A 23468-nucleotide genomic window follows, 5' to 3' on the forward strand; every position below is an offset into this window, starting at 1 on the left:
ATTTCAAAGAGGAAAAACAAAAGTATCTAAGAGCCTGAGGTTTGAGAAGTTGGCTGTTGCACACTGGGTGGAATTCTGAATGGAAAAATAATGTGGATTTCTGCTATGCAGAGCTGCTTGTCCAGACCTATGGCGCTACCTCGTGTCAATTAAAACTGCAGGGTTGCTGCTACTAAACACTCACATTCAGTTGCATTTCATAGGTTCAAGTCTGCCTGTAAACCCAGACAGAAATAAGCATGTATACTGAATTGGTTTGCATTATATTCCATTAGCAGTATTAGCTACCTATTTTGCCAATGCTTTAGATAATTTTAATAATATGATAAAAAAGCCACACTCTAATAAGTCAGAAGGTTGTAAGACAATGAGATGAAAATTGGTTTAGGGTGAGTACAAGAGATTACCAGGCAACTGAACATGCCAGTGTAGAGCACAGCTGAAGGAGGCTGTAGTGTTTTCTTGTAGCTGTCTCTTGAGCCCATAATTGTAGGAGGGGAACTCTAGAAGCAAAATAAATACAAGAAGAATAAGTTTGAATGCTCTTCTGTCTCCTGGATCCCATCTGTGATTCACCCAAGCCTGTGCTGGAGAGGTGTGGCACACATCTAAAAGGAGTTTGCTAATACTCATCATCTAACCAAGACCGTGGTTGCAGCATGTGAAGGCACTGGGCTGCATCCTGACCCCCTCCATGCTTGCCTGTGTGCTGTGGGCAGGCTGGCAGGGAGAGTGCCTCCTGGTGTTGCCTGCTGGGCTTTGGTCAGCATGGCTGCCCGTGGGAGGTAAGGAGCTCAGTCTGTGAATCTCTTCAGCACAACACTGTAAAATCTGATTTCTCCTGGCACTGAGTTGTTGTACACTTTGCATATTTGTTTGGCTGGCGGAAATCCTGACAGTAAGTGGGGCATCAGGCACTTAATATTGTTGTTGTCACTCAGGAGAGATTTGCTTACTAGTGGTGGCTTATTTACTTAATTAAATGCAAATGGTGGTTTTAGACGCTGAAATTGCTTGGCCCTGTGTTTTGTGAAAATCCATTGATGCAATGATCTGTGTTTATGAAAAGCTGAAAGTGTGAGAAATATGGTAAATCTTGTAAGGAGCCTGGCTGGGAGGAGATGCTCTTGTCCTTCCTGCCAGGTTATCTGCATTGGGGTCAGGGTGGTGAATCATGGTAATGTGCAAGGAGCAGCAGTATTCTCTCCTCTTCTCCATATGGAGATGGCCTGTGTGGGTCCCACGAGGAGGATGACTGCAGTGCTGTTGTTGGCCATGTTGTGTTTGCATGAAGCACTGGGGGAAGGACCTGATGCAAAAGCCTTGACCAGCCCTGTGTCCCCTTGCAGAGATGCACTGGATGCTGCCAGCGTGCTCTACAATCAGGTTGATGAGGGCGTTCACCGCCTGGTGATGCTGTCAAACAAGCGCATCCAGGAGCTGGAGCTGGTGATGGAGTTCGAGAAAGTGGAAGAGTGTTTTAAGGAGGTAAGGTCTACCTGTCAGTTCCAGTGGCTGCTGCCCTCTGACTGTGTTCCACAGCAGGTACTGGGCCTCTTGATCTGTTGTGTGAAGGTGTACAGTGATGCTTGATGCTTAAAAAGAACAACTGAACATAAGAATTTGAGATAGAGTTTCAGCAGTGCTGACAATAATGCCACTTATTTTCCTGGTATCTCTTGATGCCAAGTGGAAGTCCCTTGGCTTCTCTCTAGGTGTGGATTAGTCAAACCATAAACATCTGTGAAGTGGCTCATATGTAAGCCATACTCTTGGAGGTTGGGTGTCTTTTCTGACTCTCTCAGCAAGGCTGTTGATGAAATAGTCTTCATACTTCACCTTGAGAAGCAGCAGAGTGATGTCAACAAGCTGATAAGTCTGCGTGTCCCCTTTGGGCTGTAGCTCCTGCAGGATCACCTTACATCCTGTTGCAGAATATCCCTGCCCCACACTGGCTGCCCTCCCTGTTGTGTACTCTGTTGTTTAGATTCCTGTGCTGTTCTCAAGTCCCTGATATCTGATAACTCCAGGCACACTACTTCCCCTCTGGGTGCAGCCCCAGGCACACAGGTTTGCTTTGGGTGCAGCCCTCTCTACAGGCTCCAGGAAGGGAACAGCTTCTTGTCCTTAGCGCAAGAGCCATGCTCAGCCTCCCACCCTCTGCACTTCTGTGGGGCCTTCAACTTCCCTTCATTTAGTGCTTGTTGAAACTCCTGACAGCCATGGGATAACTGAAGCAAACGGGCACTGGCTTTCAGAAAGACCTTTGAAACCTGTAGCCATGTTGATAAAGGACCTCAAAAAGTCATAAAGCAGCTCACAAATGAGCATCCTCCAAGAGCTGATCAGTCCTTTCAGTGTTGCAGATCCCTAAGCTTGAACTCAATGTTGAGATTATGGGATTGAATGGTTTCCTGTGCTGTAACTCATCAACAATGAGAAGTTTGCGTGTCCTTAAAAATCATGATTAGGATCAGTTTCACTATTGCTGTACTGGGATTCTGGGCTCCTCTATTCTAGTGGGAACTGGATTTGCAAAGAAGGCTGCAGCCTACCTAGTGTTTTCACAGGCCAAGGTGGATCTGGGAGTTTAATGACTTCCCATTTGCAGGTAGACACTGGGGCGCCATGCAGGATGTGCTCGGGACAAGAAGTCTGTTGCAAGAACCTGGTAGAGACTCCTGCTAAACTCACAGGTTCCTAATACCAAACACAAATGAAAAAAGGCACAAGAGCAAGCACTGCAACCTCTTTCTGCTTTAAGCTGAATTTTATTTTTGGTTGAATTGAGTAACAATCATCCGCTCCTGGGTTACTTTGCTCGTAGATCACCAGTGGTGGTAGGAGCTGCTCCTGCTGTTACACCTGCCTGGGAGCTCCAGGCAGCAGCAGTGTGCCTCTCTGCAGTACTGAGAACCCACCACCATCTCTTCCTCTTGCCAGTGGGCTTGCTCCTTGTAACCTTCTCACAGTCCACAAAACTAGGAGTTTGTCCTTGACTATGGGGTTGAGTTGGGATATGGATTCAGGTGACATAGGCAAACAGGATGTGTGGGCGTTAGGAAGCACTTAGTCTGTCCCTTCCCCCAGGTGCACCTATGCCTGGAGCATTGCAGACAAGTTTACCAGCCTGTTTTTAAAACCTAGTGATGATGGAGGTGCTGTGTTATCCTGCCTGGCCTCCTGTGACTGCTTTGCTCTTAGGATGCTTTTGTTAGTCAGTCCTCTACCCCTCTTTGAGCATATGGGCTGATAACTGCAGCAGTAGCTGGGCTTCATTGAGGAACATGCAGTTGCTGCTCAGCTTTGTGGAGAGCTGCCTTCAGAAAACCAGTAGCTGAGAGTCCCAGAGACCAGTGGAGCATTGCAGATGGGGAGAATCCATCAATACATTCACACTGACATGGTTCATGTCCTGCCAGTCAGAAAAGGGAAGTGATGTAGGAAATCTGGCAGCAGAAGATTTGATCCCAGTTGGGGGTAACAATAATAGGAATGTCAGGCCAGTGTGCAAGTTGCAGAGCTTGCTTTAGACCATGGCTCACCCAAAACAGAGCCCAGGCAGCCACTTGCCCTGCTTATGCCTAAGGCTAGTGAGCAATAGCAGAGCTTTTCAATTACTCTGTAACCTGAAGTGGAAAAACTCTGAGCAGGAGGCTCAGACTGAAATGCTGGATTGAGGGGGAGAAGTCTACACTCATTCTTTCCAGTAATGAGATGGCCAGCATTATGAGAGCAGTTCCTTGCTCTTTCCACATAGAGACCTGCCTTGGTGAGTAGCACAGGGTGACTAACAAGCAGGGCTTATCCGTTTTCTTCTAGGTCAGCAGTTGGATTGAGAATGTTGGCAGAAAACGGCTAAAGGAGACTGTCAACCTGGATGATTCTTTGGAGATGCTGCTTCAAGCACAAAAGCAGTTCAAGGAGTTTGATCTTGTTGCCAGTGTAAGTGTTGTCAAATTGGAAAATTATATTCTCCAGCATCTGAGTTGGTAGCGTATGTGTCTTGTATGTGCTCAGCCAAACACATGGTGCTAAGAGGGTTCACCACCAAAGTGTGTCATTCCCTCTCACTACATAGTCTCCCTGCTCTCCTTTTGCAGACAAAGTGACCAGCTCAACACTTAGTAGATGGCATTTACCAGTCTTGGGGAAAACAACTACTGGGTTGAAAGATGGATTTTTTTGTTCCTCCTTTAATGTGCTTGTAACGTTGCCTTTTTCTGGTCCTGACTGAGCCATGGTCTTGCTGTGTAGGCCTTTACAAGCTGCTGTGTGACAAGTGTAAATCATGAGATCAGGCTTCAAAACTCTGCTGTAAACAAAGACACCCCTGCTCATGTGGTTTGAACCTTGAAAACCGGTCTAGTTAGCCCTAGCTGTTAATGGTCTTGAAGACTACTTAGTGTTGATTCCAGCTCTTTATCCTCATAAACAATTCCTTTTTGTTTTCAGGAATATTGCAGAAGGGGACAGGAAGCATTAAAGAAGATGAATCAATGGGAAGATCTTTCCTTTGTGGATGTGCATTCTTACAGGGTAAAGCTGCAGACCTACGAAGATGAGCTGGAGGATTTCTGCACCCAGCTGGATGAAACAAGGCACAGAGTCTGTGAAACAGTCAGGCTATATGAATTCTTTGACAAGGTAAGACAAGGCATCTGCTGCACAGAGGAGGGTGTAAAAAAGTCTGCTTGGACTCAGTCCAGTGCTAGATTGTTTATGAAAGGTGTGAAATGTAGTATTTGCTCCATCAGGGAGCTGGATCTATAACCTGCAGCAGTCCCCTCGTGCTCGTGTGTCTGCAGTGATTTTTTTCAAGTCAGTATGTGGGAGAAGGGGTGGGTGTGTCTTCCAGAAAATGTCCACATCTGTTAAGCATAGAGGTTTTCTGCTCTCTGAGCTGGAGCTTTTTAACCCCTTTCATGGCAACAGTGGGCAGAAGGATTGTGGCAGTGCTGGCTCTGATGACAAGGGCCAAGAGATGGGCTGATTGTGTCCAGTCCTGGCCATCATGCCAGGGAAGGCTGCCTGCATTTTCCTGCTTTATCCTTACATATTGGCCAATTCAGCCTGTTAACCCATCAGGAATAGCACTCTACTTGTCAGTCCTAAATACAGTCCAACTCCTCCCATGTGGAGGCCTGCATGAGGAAAAGGAGCACCAGAATGGAGAGCTGGGAAGTGTGGCTGAGGGAACAAGGCATCCCTGGATCATCACAGGGATGTGGGAAGCAGGAGGACAGCATGTGTGTGGTGACTGTGCTGAGTACCTGACCTTCCCACCTGTTTGGTTTAGTGCAATGCACCCATTTAGCAGATCTGCAGTTGGATTTGGTGTTCTTTAATTTCTAAAGTTGCAGATGAAAAAGCAGTAGGATTTTCTAAGTGCATTTTAAAATACAACTTTGGCAAGAACAGAAAGCCAGGGAGCCTGTGTTCCATTTATTCCACACTTATACAAACATTGGGTATTGAAGTTCTCAAATTCCAGAAAGAATAGACACTAAAAGTTAAGCTGTACCAGATGTAGGTGCCACTTAGTTGCTGTCTCTGAGCTGTCTTGGCAGCCAGAAGTGCTCAGGGGAGGAGGGAGGAAAATCAGCTAAACATGAAAACATGGAAAAGCATCCTGTGTGAGGCAGGAAAGTGGAGAAAGCGCCCAGAGCACTGCTGTCAGGCAATGAGGATTGAGTTTGTTTGGTGATGCTCTGCAGGTCTGCTCTGGCTCATCTCTGCAGTTTGCTTTGTAGGTGGAGGACCCTCTTGTGCTGTGGAAATATGTAATTTTTTTTCATCCCAATGGAGAGAGAATTGCCTCCTGTGCCACAGGAGAATGGCAAGAACCTGTGCTTTTCTGCCTCACTGATCAGAGATGTTCAGGGGCTGCTCTGGTACTTGAACACCCCTTGCCGTCATGGGGGATCCTGGGAAGGATCCTGGGAAGGGTTTTCTCATGTCTTTTTTGATAAATTGAGGCACACAAAAGCACCAAGCCTTGTTTGGCATACTGACAATTCTGCAGCCAAGCCAAACATTGGTTGTATGTGAACCCTTCCAGGCAGAGCTGGAAGTCTCTGGAGCACAAATGTGGACTGTAGCACATGATCAGAGAACCAAACAATGGGTTGAGCTTGAAGGGACTTTAAAGGAATCATCCAGTTCCAACTTCCCTGCTACAGGCAGGGATGCCACCCACTAGACCAGGTTGCTACCAACCCCCATCCTGGCCTTCAACACTTACAGGGATGGGACAACCACAGCTTCTCTGGACAGCCTGTGCCAGGGCCTCACCACCCTCACAGGGCAGAATTTCTTCCTAATATCCAATCTAACCCTGCCCTCTGTCAGTTTGAAGCCATTCTCCCTTGTCCAAAGTTCCTCCTCAGCTCTCTTGGAGCCCCTTCAGGTTCTGCAAGGTTCTGAGGACTCCCCAAAGCTTCCAGGCTGCTCAATGCTCTGTTCTGGCATGGAAGTTACATTGTGCTGGTAGCTCTTGGGCTGCCAGGATAGTTGGACATGACTATAGCAGTGTGTTCCTCCACAGCTTCAAAGCCTTTTCAGAGCCTGGGTCATTTCTAGAGACACAAATGCTACATAGACCCCAACAGTGGCCCATTAATTTTCTGAGGGCATTCCAGCTTTTTTGGTGGATGAAAACTCCAGGATGCAGTCCTTGTCAGCAGCAGCAGCCCTCTTGGTTGTGCCTTTCATGCTGCATGGCCCCAGTGAAAACAGAATGATGGTGGCACAGTGTGTTTTCACACTGCTTTGTGTGGAGGAGAGGCAGCTGGCTCAGGGAAGGAGGAGGATTTTGATCTCACTGGTTTCAGTAGAGTTATAAACAATTCTGGTGGTGTAAATATACTGTGTGTGTATTGTGAACCAGTGGCCAAGTGAAACAAGGAGTGGAGGGGGATACATCCTGCAGCTGTAGGATCAGTGCAGAAATTTCTGCACAGCATGAAAGTTCCTGCAGTGCCTGAGTTTGATGTTGATCTCCAGAATGCTTTCTGCCTTTCCAAAGCAAAGTTAGTGGTGTGGTCTGGGAGGTGGGGGATAAGCAGAAGATCTTATCTGAACTGATTTCACTGTCTTCTGATACTGAGCTGCTTTTGACCCTCCTGCATTGATCTTGTCAGTGCCTGCCTAACTCCCTTGTCTCTTCCCTAATATCTGAGGGCATATCTACAGCAGGAGTCTACAGTGAGCCATGTCCTTGATATTCCTTCTCATAAAGAGCCTGCAGAGTGCCAAACCCCGGGATTTGGGGAAGAAGCCCAAGGATGTGTAAGCAATGTACGCTATGGAAATGAGCTGGCAAGCTCAGCTTTCCAAACACCTCAGCCTATGCCAAGGGAGTGGAGCACCCACCATGGGGATTATGGTGTTCATCCCTCATGTACCTCTCTACCTGCTGGGAATGGCAGGCCCTGTTGTGCTGGCCCTCCTGCATGTGGTGGGCAGGTGTTCTGTAGGGCTGTGGCTGCTGGACAGGCCGTGGGACAGGACAGCATAACCCCATATGCCCCATCAAGATGCTGTACTGGTTTTTTTCACTGCTTGGCAGTTCCTGAAGGCCTGTCAGAGCTCCTTGCAATGAGGCAGCCTGAGCTGGGCCAGACCACATGGAGCTTGCACATGGGCTGGCAGGGTTCCCTCCCCAAAGACATGGCTGGTGCCAAGCTGGATGTTTCCATTTGTCCCCGCTTCCTTTGTGGCAGGAGCCCTTGGTGCCTGACAGGGGGGTGGATGATGGTTGGGCTGAGGCAGGAGAACAGTGAAGGAAGCTGCTTTCCCCACCCCTGACTGTGGGCTGGAGGATTGTTTTTCAGTCCCACAAAGTCAGTGTGGGTATATTCGGGGTCCTGCCATCTCCCTGTGGCTTCGAGCCTGGTTTGGCCACTGTCCCTTGTTTACTCAGTTCCAAGACTGCGCTGGAATCTGGCACCATACAGTGCTTTGGGGAAAAACTGGGCAGCTGAACAAGCAAGGGTGTGGATGGTGCACCAAAAGCATTGATGTCTGTTTTGTTCTGGGGTTCCTGCAGGACAGTCCCCAGTATCCAATAACACTGCCATACGTACACCAGGAGCAGCCCCAGCAAGTCTTCCTCTCCTTGTTTATCTCATTAGCCTTCATATTTTTTCCTTCCTCAAGCTCTCTCTGGGTGAATTATTTCCCAGAACACTCTTATATCCCATGTTGTTGACTTTACCATAAGTGAAGTGCAGGTTACCTGGACTGCATGTTTGAAATGTGCCTTATCAAGAACGGAGCACCTTGCTTGCAGCAGCATGTCCAGTGAACCAGAGCACACAGGACAGTCTCTACCAGGTCTGGGATGACAACCAGTCCTGCTGAAGGTCAGGAGTGAAGGTGCATGATCCTTGCTGGTAAAAGTGGAAGAAAGCACTGACCCAACCAGAAGGAGCAGTGTCCCATCAGCACCTGCATACCCTGTGGCTGTGTGGTGATGTGGTGCCCAGAGCTGAACTGCCTGTATCATTACAGGAGGGCCTGAGGCAGCTCCGGGGGCTTTTTCCTGCTTCTCAGGATGTTGTGCAAGATGGTGCCTCACTGGTGCTCAGGGAAAGTGTGCTCATTGCCCTGCCACAGCTTGTGAGTCTCTTGCAGCTTGAGCTCTTGCCTTATGTTTGCTTTCTGAGGGAAGTTGTTCAGCTTCAGTTCTCTCTGCTGAGGATTGTTGGGGCAAGGTGGGTTGAGAAATGGTAGGGTTTCCCATTTCTTGGGATTTCTTAGGGCTCTGTTCCACAAGCAATTCCTTCAGTGGTGTTCTCTGTTTCCCTTGGATCTTTTCCCTCAAAGGACCCCTGACCATCAACCTCTGCTGATTCTTGTTCCTCAGTTGTCTGTCTTTTTTTTTGCTGCACTCAAGGAGCTGCTGCTTCTGACTTCTGCTAGGAGTGGGCAGAATATTGCCCAGCCCCTCTCCATCTGTGTTTACATCTCCAGGAATGAGTTACCTGTGCTTCTGGATGGACCTGCCCCCACAGTGGGTTCCCCTGTGCTCTCCTCCTCAGCCACTTTGTTCTTTGTGGCTTAGAAAACAAAGCCTTTGGCAAGTGAAGGAGGTGCCTGCCCTTCCTGGGGGAGGGCCAGCTGGCCTGCATTTGATTATGGCAGTGCCTCCTCATCCCTCCCCATTGTCCTTGCTGCTGTAGGAATGCCAGCCTTTTCTCGCTCCATCCCGTGAGCAAGTGTTGCTGCTCTGGGGCCCGAAGAAGGGCCGGGGCCCTTCCCATCGCTCTCCTCTCTCACATTTCCATGCACCTTTCCCTGCAAGTCTCAGTCACCCCATCCCGGCTCCGGCAGCAGACGGACACAGCAAACCCTCCTGTAAGTACGGAGTGCCGGCTGACGTGTGAGCTGTGCTGATGTTGTTTGAAACAGTGTAGGGAAGGCTTTTCACTCGGTTGCTTGTGCGTGTCTGTGCATCCAGGGTGAATCAGAGCGCTTTGTGTGCGGCTTTTGTGCGCTCAGACAGAGCCCTGTGGGCTGTGGGCATCTTTGCATGGTCCCTCTGAGTCCCAGGGCTGTGCTGTCTGTAGCAGAGCAGATTTTCTCTTTATTAGAACTCCCTCTTTCTCTTTATTAGAAGTTATTACATGATCATTTCAGTGGGCATAATTTCCCTACAGCTAGAAGTTGCTGCCAGGGCTGAGTGCTGCAGACAGACTGGATGTTTGTGCAGGGCAGGTGGTACCTGTCAGCCTCCAGGACTTCTGTCAAATGTTGTACACAGCACAGGAAGGGGTTGCTCTCCTGGTCTATTCCAAGGTTTGCTGGGTTCCTGCCCCCCAGGTGACTGAGACCTGCTGGGACAGCACTCCCAGCTTTTAGAGATGGATCTGATCTTAGATTTGTCAGCAGATATCCAGAGTATGCTAAATAAGTTGCCTTCCACAAATGTTATCTCTGACTTCTCCTCAAAAGTTTCAGAACAGAGACCTGCTGATACCTAGTTTTCTGCTGTGTTTCATTTCAGATTATGTACCAGATACAATTTTGCAGATGATCTTTTAGAGGGGAAAAAAGTCCCTTCCAGGTGATAAATTATTGATGTTTTTTTTTCTTAGCCTTTGGTGAAAAAAGGAGGGTTGTGAATGCTGATGTGTGGGAAGCTGGAAAGGATCCTGGTGTCTGCAACCTGAAAGTGTGATTTTTTTGTAGCAGGCTGTTTGGCAGAGTTTGAGAAGTATTTTACTGAAAGGGTGCTATGATTCCCTGCTCTGGGAATGTGCTTGGAGAAGCACAGTGTAGAACTCAGCACCTAAGTGGAAAAAAAGACATTTGGTGTATCCTTACTGTAGCTTACTGTAAACGGAGACATAGGTCCCTGTTCCATGATGCTGCCAGCAGTTCTGCACAGGTCAGAACATGGTTTTACCCCACAGCAGCTTGAAGCAAATGAGATTTTGCTGTGGTTTGTAATAAAGTCCCTGGGACTTAACATGCACTATTCTCTCTACACCTCTGTGCAGAGATTGTCTTTGCTTTTCTGCATAATATTCCCAAATAACAGTTTTGATCTTGTTACTGATGCAAGTTCTCAGGATGATGAAAGGAGATCCAAAGGGCATGGGAGAGGAATAGTTACTGTGCTGTTTTAGGGGAAGCCACTGTTGTCTGGCTTCAGCATTGTCTGACAGCAGCTGTCTCATCTCTCTTTCTCTCTCCTTCCTCAGTTATGCCTGTGAAGTCGTGCCCCTAGACAGACATCTAGTCTGATTTGTTCTCCTATTTCAGGGGTGTCCTTTTTCATGCACAGCCTGAAGCAGTTGGGGGAATGAGCCTGAAGGAAAATCGATCCTCTGGCAGAGTTCATGCAAGGTTAATGTGTGAAATTTCTCCCCTCTCCTTCCTGCCAGGTTTTTGCTGGAGGAATCTTCCTGCAAGGTTAAAAAGAGTCTAGTGTTTACTTTCCTATCAAAGTGTATTCATGCATCAGAAAGTTTCTGCTTTGCCTTGGAGATAGCCCTCTTGTACAAACAAGAAGTCCTGAACACTTAAATCTGATCTGTTACAGATCAGATTTTTCTGTCTTGCAAAATTAGTGATTTGGAATCTGTTCTGTCTTACAGATTATTCAGTAAATCACTGCTAGCTCTGCTGGGGCTAGGGTTATTTTCTGCTATGTTTCACCAAAAACTGTATGGTCAAAAGTACAGCAGTAGCTCTGGCAAGCTCTGTGGCAGGAGGTAAAAGCTAAATAGTAGTTAGCACCAGCACTCAGTGCTCCTTTCTGGTTGCACAACATAGGTGTGAGACTCATTTGTCCCTCAGTGTTACAGGGCAGCAGCAGTGAATTAATTAGGTTTTTGTCATGTGCTAAATCCAAGTGCAATTTGCAGTTGAAGGTGAGAGGTTCTTGGGTTAAGACGCTTTTGAGCACCTGTTCCAGCACCTCAGGCAGTGCTTTAGTGCAGAATGAGCTCTGTGATGTGTTTGTGACATGTGCAGAGAGGCAAAGCCTTGATTCATCTGGGGTCCTTCTCCCTCCTACTGTGCTGGCCGAATTCCCCTCGATGGAGGACGCAGCAGGAACAGTCTGAGGGAGCCAGCCAGTGTGTGGCGTGTGTTGGGATGTGGGATATGTGCCCTTCATGTGCCTTCCCTGACCCAAGGAGTGCCAGCATGTTCTGCCACTGCATGTATGCAGGGAGTAATGCCTGACATGCTGAAACCACCTTCAGCCTTGATTGTCAGTCTGTAACAATTCCTCAGTGTCCTTGGCTGCCATGAGCATAAATTGACAGTCAGTCGTGGCAGGGAAACAGCATTTCCACTAGGCAGGTTTAGGGATTTCCCAGCTTACATTGGAGCTTAGGTGCAAGGGGAATGTGTGTTCTTAAAGTGTGAGATCTGATGCCAGCAGAGATCTCCCTTCAGCTGGGCCCAGCCTTGTGCATGCGTGCAGTGCAAAGTTTGGGTACTTTTTTCCCCTCTAATCTTGGGATAGAAGCTGCACAGGGTGACAGATTTTCTGAATTTCTGTGTGCTGGCATCCATCTGGATGCTGGGATCCTCCTGGAGGCTGGAAATTCCCTTTAGTCATGGGAGTTAAATAGATCTGTTCAAGCAATCTGGTCATGAAGCTCCCCTCAGTGTACAGATGGAACTGAAGCTCACAATGGCTCAATCTGCATATCAAAGCCCTGGACATATGGACAGGGCTCTCCCAAGCACCGACTGCTCTGCAGGGCCTTGCACCCTCCAAGCACATCTTGGTGTGCTCTTAAACAAGGAGCTGTTTCCAACATTGTCAGTGCCCCTGCAGAGGAGAGAGCCAGTGAATGTGCTGGGTGTCTGGATCCAGTTTTAGCTCCACATCTCCCAGGGCACAAGCACCCAAAGTGCAGTGCAGAGAGATCCCAACTCATCATGCTATAGTTAAGCAAAGTTTGGCTCAGCTTGTCACAAGGGAAAGGATGTGAAATGAAGACTACAGAGAAAGCACCCCATTTCTCCATGCAGGCCCAAGGGCATACTGGAGGTTTTGCAATCCCCAGCATGGAGCATGAGGAACCTCATTAGAAGGGAGCCAGGGCAGAGGGGAGACACCCACCACAGTCCAGTCTGTCCACACTTGCCTGTGGGGTGATATTACAGTGGGGTATTTGAGCAGTGTGATGATGTGACTGTTGGGACAGATGTAAAAGCAAAGCATGCAAAAAACCTTTGGAGGTGACATTAGGCTCTGAAAGGGTAATTTGTTGTTGTTGTGCAAGTTGCCAGCTCCAGCTTTGGTGACTCACACATCTCACTGTAGCTTGATCTTGAGCTTGGCTGGTAGCATGGGGCTCTTGGCTCATTGGTGAACAAAGCTGCTGGAAAAATGGGCAGTGCCTCAAATGTGAAGAGGCTGGTTTGCAGCAAAGGCAAACATTGAAGTTTCTGGTTTTACTGGGAGCAGACTTGGCCCCTGATCCTCTGGACTTGGGAGCTTTTAAATGTTGAGAAAATCTCTATAGTGAGACAGAAGAGTAGGGGGAGAATAATCAGTGCAGAATCCACGCAAAGCTACAGTCATGAGAAACTGGAGCTTTGAGGAAAGCAGATCTGCCACTTGCTGCCCTGCTACCTAGGGAGTAATTTTGTACATACATACATGAGTAAATATACACATGCATGTCACACACATGTACGTGTGTGCCTGTACACAGATTTATGGTGAAACTGGCACAGGCTGCTCTTGTGGAATCTCAGAATTGCTGTGAAGCAGGGGTTATTGTAGCAGCTCATGATTCCCCAGGTGAGTCACCCTGTTTCTAATTGACCCCCTGGGTGCTGCCTGGCAGTGGCAGCAGTTAGAGAAGAGCAGGGCCAGCACGAGTCCTGCACGACAGCTCCAGCACACAGAGCCACATTTGCCCTTTGGGTCCTCATGCTGTCGTCAAGAGAGCAGGAATCCTGTGCAATCTTATTTTAGCCAATTATATTTGTCTGTAATTAGGCTCTCCTGGACTTGTCATGCCTGGCTGCCCAGAGGGCAAATTGAGGGGTTTTTGAGCTCTGTTCAAGAGTGCTGCTGCAAAAGGATGGCCAAGCACGTTGCTCTAATGAGCAGCCTTTGATGGTACATGGACTGTGGCATGCCCAGACCAACCCTGACAGGTGCTGCTTCCCTGACCCCTTGTTGTTCTTTCCTGCCCAGCTGTGGGGTATCTGTTTGTTCTCCTTTTTTATGCTTAAATCCAAGGAGTTTCTAGTTTGTGCTCATCTCTCATCCTTTGCCCTCCCACAGTGTTTGTACAGCAGCTGGCACTTGATAACTGGCAGAAATGCAAATAGAGGATTTAAAGTTTATTTTCCTTAGCAGCTAGTTGTAGGCAAACTAAAGATTTCAGTGGTCTGTTTTCCCTTGGAGGAGGGGAGGCTGTCTGAGCTACACAGCAGCTCAGAAATAGTTCAGCTCTTCATTTCAAGAGCATGAGTCTTTTTCTTAGTCTTTAAAGCTGAGCTTTAACCAGCTACATCCCATGTAGGACACAGTTTTGATTAGTTTGGTTTGTGCTGCTAATGAATCACAGACAGGGCTGCAAAGGCAGTTTGGAAAAGTTGACTGCTACAGAAGGATAGGGGAGTAACAGCAAACCTCTGCATCGAGGAGGGATTGCTTCTAACTTGGTGGCTTTGCTGAAATGCTTGTGGCTCTGAAATGACATGGTTTCTTGTGTGTGAGTGGAGCTGCCTGCTCATGGAGCTGCAGATATTGGTAGAAGTGAGCAGGGGCTTTTAGCTCTTAAGAGATGTGGAAGAACATCACAATGTTTAGGAGGGATCAGTATTTGCTCCATAGCTCTTATATGTTGGGTGGTGGTTTACTTTGCATTTTGCTTGAATTTGGGGTCAGATGGAATGCTTTCTCTCCCTGTTTTCTGCACTGTGAAGGGGTATCTGGCTTGTGCCCAGTCAGGGTGTTCTCTGCACACTTCAGTAGCTCTTGTGTGAAGCACGGCCCCTTCCCCCTCTGCCTTGTCTCTGGTTACCAGGCCCCCCAATCTGGTATTTAGGCTAGCAGCATTTGCTTGTGAATAATCAGAGCTGAGATGATGCACTGAAGCAAGGCCCTGCCTCGGTCTGGCTGTAGGGGATGATGTACAGCACAGAGCTGGGCACAGCCAGGGTATGGACTCCCTCTGGACAGATGGGAAGGTAGGATGAAGTCTGTTTTTAACCAAGAGATAGCCTTGCCAAGGAAACATCTGCAGATCCTGAAATGTTGCTCTTTCCCTGCTCCTTTCTTCACGGCTGCTGTTAGTACTGGTAGGTGGGAGCCTGAGGAAAGCCTAAGGCAGATCAGTGTGTGGTGAGCTGATCACTTTCTGCTGAAGCTGCTTGGTCTCTGAGTTAGTCTTGTCACCATTTGCCAGCTGACAGTTTTTGTGGTAAGTAAGGTAAGTCTGGGTAATTTTGCTTTCAGTATATTTTGATGTAAAATAACTTTTTAATCATGGTCCTTCTGAACTGTCAGCGTATAAAGCATGTCCAGCCATGGGTCCCTGCTACCACTGTGCATGCAGCAGCCTGTGACAAGAGACATACCAATGCTGTGAGCAGGAGTCACTTCTCAAATCAACCTATAGCCATGTTGGACTTTAGAGGGAATAAGCCCAAATAAACATCAGCAATGGCAGTAGCATTTTCTTGCAATTGAGCTGCATTTACTTTGGAATGGTGTTCTGGTGAGTCCCTGTCAGTCTTTACCCCTGTGCTGGGAGTGCTGCAGTCTGTGTCTGAGCTGCCCTTGGGTCAGTACCAAGGCTGTGGGTGGCCAGCAGAGCAGCTGCAGGATTCAGAGCCTGTGTGACACCCTGCATAGGTTGGGAAGTGCTTTGTTTAGTTCACAGCAGTACCTGTGATGCTTTCAATTTTTCTGGCTGCACCAGTTTTGCCTCTTTTGCTGCAAGCTAACCTCATTTTGCTCTTAAAGCTCACAGCTGAAGTTAAGGTCATTTAAAAAGAGTACAGTGGTGGTGAGAGGAGGTCTGGTTAATGGAGGGCTGTTGTAGTTGTTTCTTTTCACAGAGACCTACAGTCAGTTGTGTCTCACGGAGAAGCAGGAGAGTGGAGCCCAGCCTGGGTACAGGAGCTGCACCAAGCTGGATCAGGGCTTGTGTATGTCAGTTTATTTTCTGCTGTCCTTGGCAGTGTTCTCAGCTGCTGTGCTGCGTCCCCCTCCCTGAGCTGTAGAGGGCAGAGGAGATGGGGGCTTCCAGTCCTGGGACATCAGCACAAAAGAGTGAGAAACTTGGTCTGTCTTGTTGGTGGCCTTCAGTCATTATACCCACAAGCATAATTCCATTCCTGCCTGTATTGTTGCTCCCACCAGGGCTATCTTGACTGTCTCAAGATGCACTGTGCAGGCATTTGAGATTCCAAAGGAAACCTTCTCACAGCAGAGAGAAGGTTTTTCTGCATTTTTCTTCTGCAGAAAATTGATCTGCCCACTTCTGCCTATTCAGACATTCAGTTTGCTATTTGTAAAGGAATTATAGGTACTGTCATCATCTCCTCACAGGAAGGGATGAAGGAGGTTTGGACAAAGGCAGGCCCCTGAAATTGCCCCTTCTGGCATATATGTGAGATGCACAGTGCCTGCTCCTTTTGGCTACCCAGAAGGTGTCTTAGAGGTCACTTAACCTTGAGTATGCAAGGAATCTGATAGGTTTGTGATAGGTTTGGGCTGGGGAGGTGTAGTTTCTGAGTAGTGGCTCAGGTGAGGATCCAGGACCCCTGGAAAGCTTTCAGTGCTGGCAGTGTGCCCTGAGCCAGGGCTGAGCAACTTCTCTGGGCCTGTGTTTGCAGATGGTACTTGAGTGGTGCCAAACCCAACAGACTCCAGGAGCTCCTCAATGTGCTGCAAGCCTTGTCCATGGTGAAATGACCAGGAGACCAGCAGAGGATGATGGGTTTGAGGGTTGCACCATAATCCAGTGAAGTCCCTGGCTTTTCCTTTCAGCATGGCAGCTCCCTGAGAGCCCTGGGCAGCCTGGCAGGACCAACCTGTTGCTGATGCTGTTGCAGGATAGGTCAGTCAGGCGTATGCAGGAAGCACATTTGTCTTTAATCCTGTAATTGAGAGGTTCAGTAACAACTTGCCTGTAAAGATCAAAAGCTGAGGTACAGGCTCTTTCCTGCCTGGTTCCAGACATGGTTGGGAAGGTTTCAGCTTTCCTGTGCACAGGTGCCTCCTTTTATCTGAGCAGCTCTTGCAGCTCTGCAGGGAAGCTGTGGGGCTGCCTGCTCCCCAAAAGCCCCTCATCCAGAGGGCTGTATCCTGGCTTGACTGAGTGTTTGCAGCCTTACTGGGGGACAGGTGACAGCAATACCCCTGCCTGTATGAGGATGGGGGCACACTTGGTCCCTGGAGAGGATTGATATTTATGTGCAGAAAGGGGCAGTTGAAGCAGATGATGAGGCTAGAGAAAGCCTTGGTGGTCACTTAGCATGTTACCAAGAAAAGCTGCAGGATGTGGAGGCTGCTCCATTGTGCAGGGAACAAAGCTGAGCTATTTGCTGGCCTGTGACAGGCACTGGTGATGGAAGGAAATGCCATCGAGATTGAGAGTCATTTCTGCTCAGCCCTGGTGTCCTTGCCAAGAACAGACAGAGACCATATGAGGATGAGAGGTGGTAGGGCTGCTGTCCTGTGTGCTTTGCAGCCCTAATCCCTCCTCACAGTAATCACATGCAGATCTGAAGAATTTCCAGGAAATAAAAGAAGTCTCTTTTCTCTCTCTCCTATCTGTGCATGGAAATTAGTAGATAAGGCCTTCACATGGCATCTGCCTTCCTGACTGGTTCCTGTAGAGTCCAGGCAGGCCTGCTGGATGTCCCTCTCCTAAACATTGCTCTCAGCACCCTCTTTGACAGCCCTGTGTGTCTTTTGAGTTCAACTTTTCCCATCAAGCAAATGGCAGCCAGCATGCAGCCTTCAGTGGGGATCACCCATTGACCTCCACAGCCAGAGAGGTGAGATGTGCCCTTTCTTAGCCCAGAAGGATGGCCAGCCCTTGCTCTGGGCAGAGCTGTAAGGGGCTGGTGTTGGTTTATGTCCAGCTGGAGGGGGCAGCTCAGAACCCCACAGCAGAATAGGCCATCTGTCACTGCTGTGCAGATCTGCTGGGCTTGGGGATTCACTTTGCCTTGAAATGCTTCCACCTCCAGGAAATAGAAAAACCTCTGCATCAAGGACAAATGCAGATTCCCACCAAAATCTGACATGTCCTCTGCCTCTGCACACCCCTCCTGGCTGCCAGCAGTGGGCAAGTCTGGAGCATAAAGCCTGGATCAAGAGAGAGGCAGGTCAGGGGCCTGTTGCTGCTCTAGGCAGGGTGATGGGAGGAAAGGAGGCTGCTGCTCTCTGGATTGTCCCATGCTGCAGTTGGGTGGAGCTGAGGAGCATTTTCCCTGAGCAGCTGCTGGTGCTTCTGAAGCAGCTCCTTGCTCTGCATGAGTAATGGGGCTGGCTGCACGCACACATGCAGCTGCAGCTCAAAAGAGAATGTGGATGGCTGTGGGAGCTGCTGTGGAATCTGGCCTTAGAGTGACTCTGCTCAGGCTGCAGGCTGTGCTGGCATTCAGCTCTCCTACAAACAGCAGTGTTTGGCTGTCAAAGCCATCCCCATCAGGGCATCATGTGGATGAAATACCTTCTGCCCTGCCTGTCTGTGTCACCAGCAGAGAGTGAGCCTGGCACCTGAGATGTTTGACCACCATGTCCCTGTTGGGGATGCAATGTCTGCTTGCATAAAGATTGGCTAGATTTTCTTGATGTCTAAAGCTGCATAAAAGTAAGTGATTTAAGCTGAGTGAAGGTTGCTACAGTGAGGCTGCTCAGGAAATGGAAAATGGAAAAACCAATCACTTTGTTCCTGGCACTTATTATGAATGTTGTTTCTCTGCAGGTACACAGAGAAACCTGTGACAGGTCAAGTGGTAGAGATAGTCTGGCTCACTTCTGGGCATCCAGTGGTGTTTCTGCAAATCCACTGATGTTGGGCAGTTGGCAGAAGATGCCAGGCAGCCCTGTCCAGAGTGTTTTCCCCACCTTGTGTATCTGATTTCAACAAATCACCCTGTGTTTTTACTGATGACCATTAAAATTCTCTAGCCAGGCCTACAGCAGCTGATCACATCTTATTTACTCTATCATTACATCTTGCCATCTCTGCTTTATAGAGAAAATGGTTGCTTTTCAGCCTAAGTCAGATGTTTGTCTTTCTTCTGCTTTTGATTGATGACAGGTCTTGGTGCTGAGCCCCATTCTTTGCATGGTGATAATACACTCACTGTTCCTTTGTATCTGTCCCACTGGACCACATTTTGTCCCACTTCTCTTGGTTGACTGATGCGGCAGAACTGTTTTAGCAAGGCCAGCATATGCACCACTGCTAGAGTTAAGCCCCATGAAGCTGCTTCCAGCATTCCTGGAGTATTAGAAATAAACTGCTGAGCTCAGTATTTGACTAACGAGCACAAGCATGTAGTGCAGTAGCAAGCAGAGCCAGGCAGGCACAGCACACCACACAAGCTGCCAGCAGACACAGAAAATGCACAAGCTGCACGGTCCCAGGTTCTTCCTTGCTGCAAGGATGGGTCAGAGCGTTTGGGGTGATCCACAGAGCCCAGGTGTGGCTTCTGTATGCTGTCAGCTCCAGGAAAACAGTGTAGCGAGCAACAGTCCCACTGCCTGCAGCTTACTGGTGCCCTTTGACCTTATCCTGTTTGACAGTGGTGAAAGTGGCTGGGCGAAAGAGGAGAGAGAGTTCCAGGTTTTATACTGAGCAGGCCCACACTGAGGTGTGAATTCCTGCAGTCTTAGCAGCAGCTTTCCCTGCCCCCCCCCGCCCAGAGAGGACAAACATGCCCAGCAGTGTGGGCGCCAGCTCGCAGGGACCTGGCGGGGAGGTGGGGCTGTGGCAGAGCAGCCAGCACAGCTGAAGCCCTCTGCATAAGGGGCTGTTTGTTTTGCTGAATTGTTAAGCCCCATTGACAATAGCTGCCCCCCCCCCCCCCACTCTCTACACTCAAGGAACTGTGGTGGCCAGACACTGATCCTTTCTCTTATCTTCAGGCACTGAATTAGGGTTGTTCTTCACTGAGTCCCTCTGACTGGCTGTTGCTTTTTGTTCTCGCTCTGCAGGCGTATGAGTGGGCCTTGGAAGGGATGCGACACCTTGCCTGTATCAGCATGGAGGACTGCAACTCTCCTGAGCACTGTGCAGATGTCATCAAGTGCCTGGAGAGTTACAAGGGGCAACACCCGGACATCAGTGCTGCCCGGTTCCAGGAGATGAAGGAACTGGCCTGTGAGCTGAAGAGTGACAAGGGGCTCAAGCAGTGGAAATTTGCATGGTCTAAATGCCAGGAGACCAAGCTGGTTTTTGAAAAGAAACTGGAAGCAGCCTTGAGAACAAGGAAGTCTCTGCTGTCAGACCGCAACCCAGCTGTGGGGGAGCAGCCCCAGGCTGGCAGTGAGAGTGGCACTCTGTCCCACCGGAGGCACTCTGAGGGGGCTACCTCCAGGTCCCACTGGGACAGGACTCCGAGCACATCTCATGGCTACAGCAGAAGCAACAGCTGTCTGGAGTGGACTAGGGAGAAAGCTCCCTCACCCTCCCTGAGCTGCCCTGGAGATGTCGATGCTGGGGAAGTTTTTGTCTGCCCAGCTCCTCTCAGCCCTGGTCCTCACTCCAGCAGAATTTCTTTTGCCAGCAGGGCTTGTAAGTCTTCAGTGCTTCCTGAAGAAAAGCCAAACCTGGAGAGCATTTTAGAAGCCCCAGAGGTGAGGCAGTCTTCTACATCCACTCCTGTCCCTGGGAAGCTGCCTCCCAGGAAGGTGCTCCGGAAGGCCCAAAGCTTTGACCTGCCTTATGGTGAGAGCCTGTGGGCCAGCTGCCAGAGGAGCGAGCCAGCCCGGTACGGCAACACCGGCGTCTTCATCAAGGGGCTGGAGGTGAGCAGCACTGAGCTCGTGGACAGGACGTTCGCTCTGAGGCAGCCAGCTGTGAGCAGCTGGGCTGCAGACTGCCTGCTGGAGGGACAGAGGGGCTGCCTCTCCGGGGCAGAAGCCAAGAGCTGGGGCAGGTAAGTGTCTGTGACATTTGGTGTTCCCTTTTTCAGGGTGGTGAAAAGGCAGCCAGCAGAGATTAGAGGAGTTCTGTAGTGCTGGTTACAGGACAGATGGAGATGTAGCTCCAGCTTCCCTGCATGTGTGTATGTGATGCTGAGCAAGCCCACAGGGATGTCCCCACATAATCTGGCACCTACCTAGGTGGGGCGACAGAGAAATGGGATTTGTGGCTCTTCCCTCACAGTGTGATTCCTCTAGGAGGAGAAAGTTCAGTTCCCAAACAGGAGAGGGAGTCTCTGAACATTGCTTCCATTGGAGAATGAGGGATTACAGAAGCAGTATTCAGTGACCTAACAAAGCCAGGAGTACAGGTGCAGTGTGAGAGCAGAAGCTCAGGGCATCGTCTCCCACACTTTTGGGAGTGCTGTACCCAGACTGGTAGGGAGGCACATCCAGCACCTTGTGACAGCAGCTTCACAGGTGAGAGGGTGTTTGTATTTGTGCTTTGGGGCTGAAATCTCTGGGTGTCCAACAGCTGGCATTTGTGCTGTTTTCCGTCTCTATCTTTGAGAATCGCAACTTTGTTGTCATACTACAATGTGTGCTTATGCTTTGGAGAGCCCAGGGATATGAGGTGTTCTTGACAAAGGGTCTCCAGGCAGGTCTTCCAGTTGCTCTCACTGGAAAAAATTAAAATATAAGTAAAAAATTAATGGCAGAGAAAAGAGTGCTGGATGCTGGGGGGTCGTGTCGAGTGAAATGGCTGGGGACAGTGAAATCTTCTGGAAGGGGGCTCCAGTATCCCTGGGATAGCCAGAAAAGCTCATGGCAGGGAATGTGTGCCAGCAGATAGCAGGGTGACCACTTTGCTTCTCAAGGGAGCAATGCAGGAGGCCTCTCGTGTCTGGGTGCTGAGACGTTTCCATTGCTCTGTTCTCTGAACAGCCAGAGAAGTTGATTTGAGGAAAGGCTGAAATGCAGGGGAGGAAGGGACACATTGGAGTTATGCTTGGTGCTACACTGCCTCACAGTGGAAACCTCGAGTACTTAAGAGGCATCCTTTGAGATACGCGAGAGCAACCTGTACTAGGAACTGCAGTTCACTGATGAAGTGTTAGGACACTTCAGTTTTACTCTCTCACTTTTACTAGGACAAGCCCAACAGAACCTAATTCTAGAGCTCTTGTTCTCCCAGGGTTAACATTGCTTCCTTCAGTCTCTAGTCATCAGGCTGACTCCTCACAGAAGTGACTGTGACTTCTGCTGTCACTGTTGTTTCAGGAGAGCAGCCATCTGCAGAGCAGCCAACTGTGTCCAGAGCAGGGGCTGGGTGGGCCCTGGGTTGTGTGTCCTGCTGAGTTTGGGTCAGGATCACAGCCAGCCTTGGGCACTCCCTTCCTGAATCCTTAGAATCACAGAATATCCTGAGCTGGAAGGGAGACCCAAAAAGATAATTGATGCAACTTCTGACTGCATTGGACTACCCCAAGAATCACACCATGTGCTTGAGAACCTTGTCCAAATGCTTCTTAGCTCTGACAGGCTTGATGCCATGACCACTTCTCAGGGGAGCCTGTTCTAGTGCCTTAGCACCCTCTCTCTGGGTGAATGACCCTTTCCTAATAGCTTCAGCCTAAACCTCCCCTGACACAGCTTCATGCTGTTCCCTTGAGTCCTGTCAGTGCTCAGAGTCAGAGCAATCATGGACGATTGTGTATCTGAGCTTGGTCTGTGCTGAGGATCATCTCATTTCCATGCTGGGTGTCAGAGAGAGCTTCTGTAGCACTAGTGCAGTGCTTTGCAGGCACTCTGGGTCCCTTCAGGGCTGGGTGTTCCCTGTTGCAGCAAACTGCGGCACATCATCGATGAGATGGTGACCACGGAGCGGGAGTACGTGCGGTCGCTCCGCTACATCATCGACAGCTACTTCCCCGAGATGGAGCGCCTGGACCTGCCCCAGGACCTGCGCGGGAAGCGCAGCGTCATCTTTGGAAACCTGGAGAAACTCTATGACTTCCACAGCCAGTACTTCCTTCGAGAGCTTGAGAGCTGCTGCAACCACCCACTGAGGGTCAGCCACTGCTTCCTGCGACACGTAAGGCATCAGCACCTTGTCCCCAGGGTCGGGCTCTTCCAGGCATGAGTTTGGTTTCTGTGCCTTTCATGTTGTGCTTTGCTACCAAGAGACACTGCCAGGGAAACAGAATGTCTGCTCCTTAAAGCCCATCTATTTCTCCAGGGACACTCCTTGCATGTTTCCTGTCTGTGGTGTCAGAGGTAATGACTAGAGTGAGCAGAGAGGTACAGACCAACTCTGGGAGAAAAGGGCTGCTGGGGAGAAGCACAGTGATACAGGTCTGAAGGTCAGCTGCCCCATGCATTTTGCTGCTACATGCTGTGAATGGTACAAGGTGACTATTGGGGTATGGAAGAAGCTAGGGATAGGAGAACAATGAATCAAAAAGTCCTAGCTACTCTGAGAGTAGGAAGACAAGAACATTCCCTGGCTCTTAGTGAGCTTGAAATAAAGTTATTTCTGCTATCAGAGGAGGCTCTGGTGCAGCCTAGGAGAGGCAGAAGTACTAGAGTAACCTACCAGGGTTGTGTCTGTCACTGTGTCCTGGGTGCATGGGTCTCACTTGAGGATGGATTTCTTCTGCAGAAAGACCAGTTTGGAATGTATGCGCTGTATAGCAAGAACAAGCCAAAGTCAGACTCGCTGCTGGCCAGCCATGGGAATAACTTCTTCAAGGTGAGTTCTACTGCCTGTGTCAGGATTGCTCTGTGTTTGGTCACTGATCTGTTTAAGTAAAGCCAACTTACCTGCCTAAGGCAGGCTCAGTGCTGCCTCTGCTTCCCTGGCACA

General features: G+C 49.3%; 2 protein-coding genes across 7 annotated transcripts in view; one reads left to right on the forward strand and one right to left on the reverse strand.

Moving 5' to 3' along the window:
- Positions 1–23468, reverse strand: part of TPPP3 (tubulin polymerization promoting protein family member 3) — a 202740-nt gene that overhangs the window by 158136 nt on the left and 21136 nt on the right. The window lies entirely within an intron of this gene.
- The window catches only part of PLEKHG4 (pleckstrin homology and RhoGEF domain containing G4), an 85382-nt gene that overhangs the window by 54643 nt on the left and 7271 nt on the right, over positions 1–23468 (forward strand). For all 6 annotated transcript variants that reach the window (XM_059481231.1, XM_059481232.1, XM_059481233.1 and 3 more), the window contains 6 exons: positions 1350–1488; positions 3823–3945; positions 4456–4647; positions 19673–20616; positions 22448–22697; positions 23265–23354. In XM_059481231.1, coding sequence (XP_059337214.1) covers positions 1350–1488; positions 3823–3945; positions 4456–4647; positions 19673–20616; positions 22448–22697; positions 23265–23354 — 1738 coding nt within the window. The remainder of the gene's footprint in view (positions 1–1349; positions 1489–3822; positions 3946–4455; positions 4648–19672; positions 20617–22447; positions 22698–23264; positions 23355–23468) is intronic.

The sequence above is a fragment of the Ammospiza nelsoni genome, chromosome 13, assembly GCF_027579445.1.
Source record: "Ammospiza nelsoni isolate bAmmNel1 chromosome 13, bAmmNel1.pri, whole genome shotgun sequence".
In the NCBI taxonomy this organism is placed as follows: Eukaryota; Metazoa; Chordata; class Aves; order Passeriformes; family Passerellidae; genus Ammospiza; species Ammospiza nelsoni.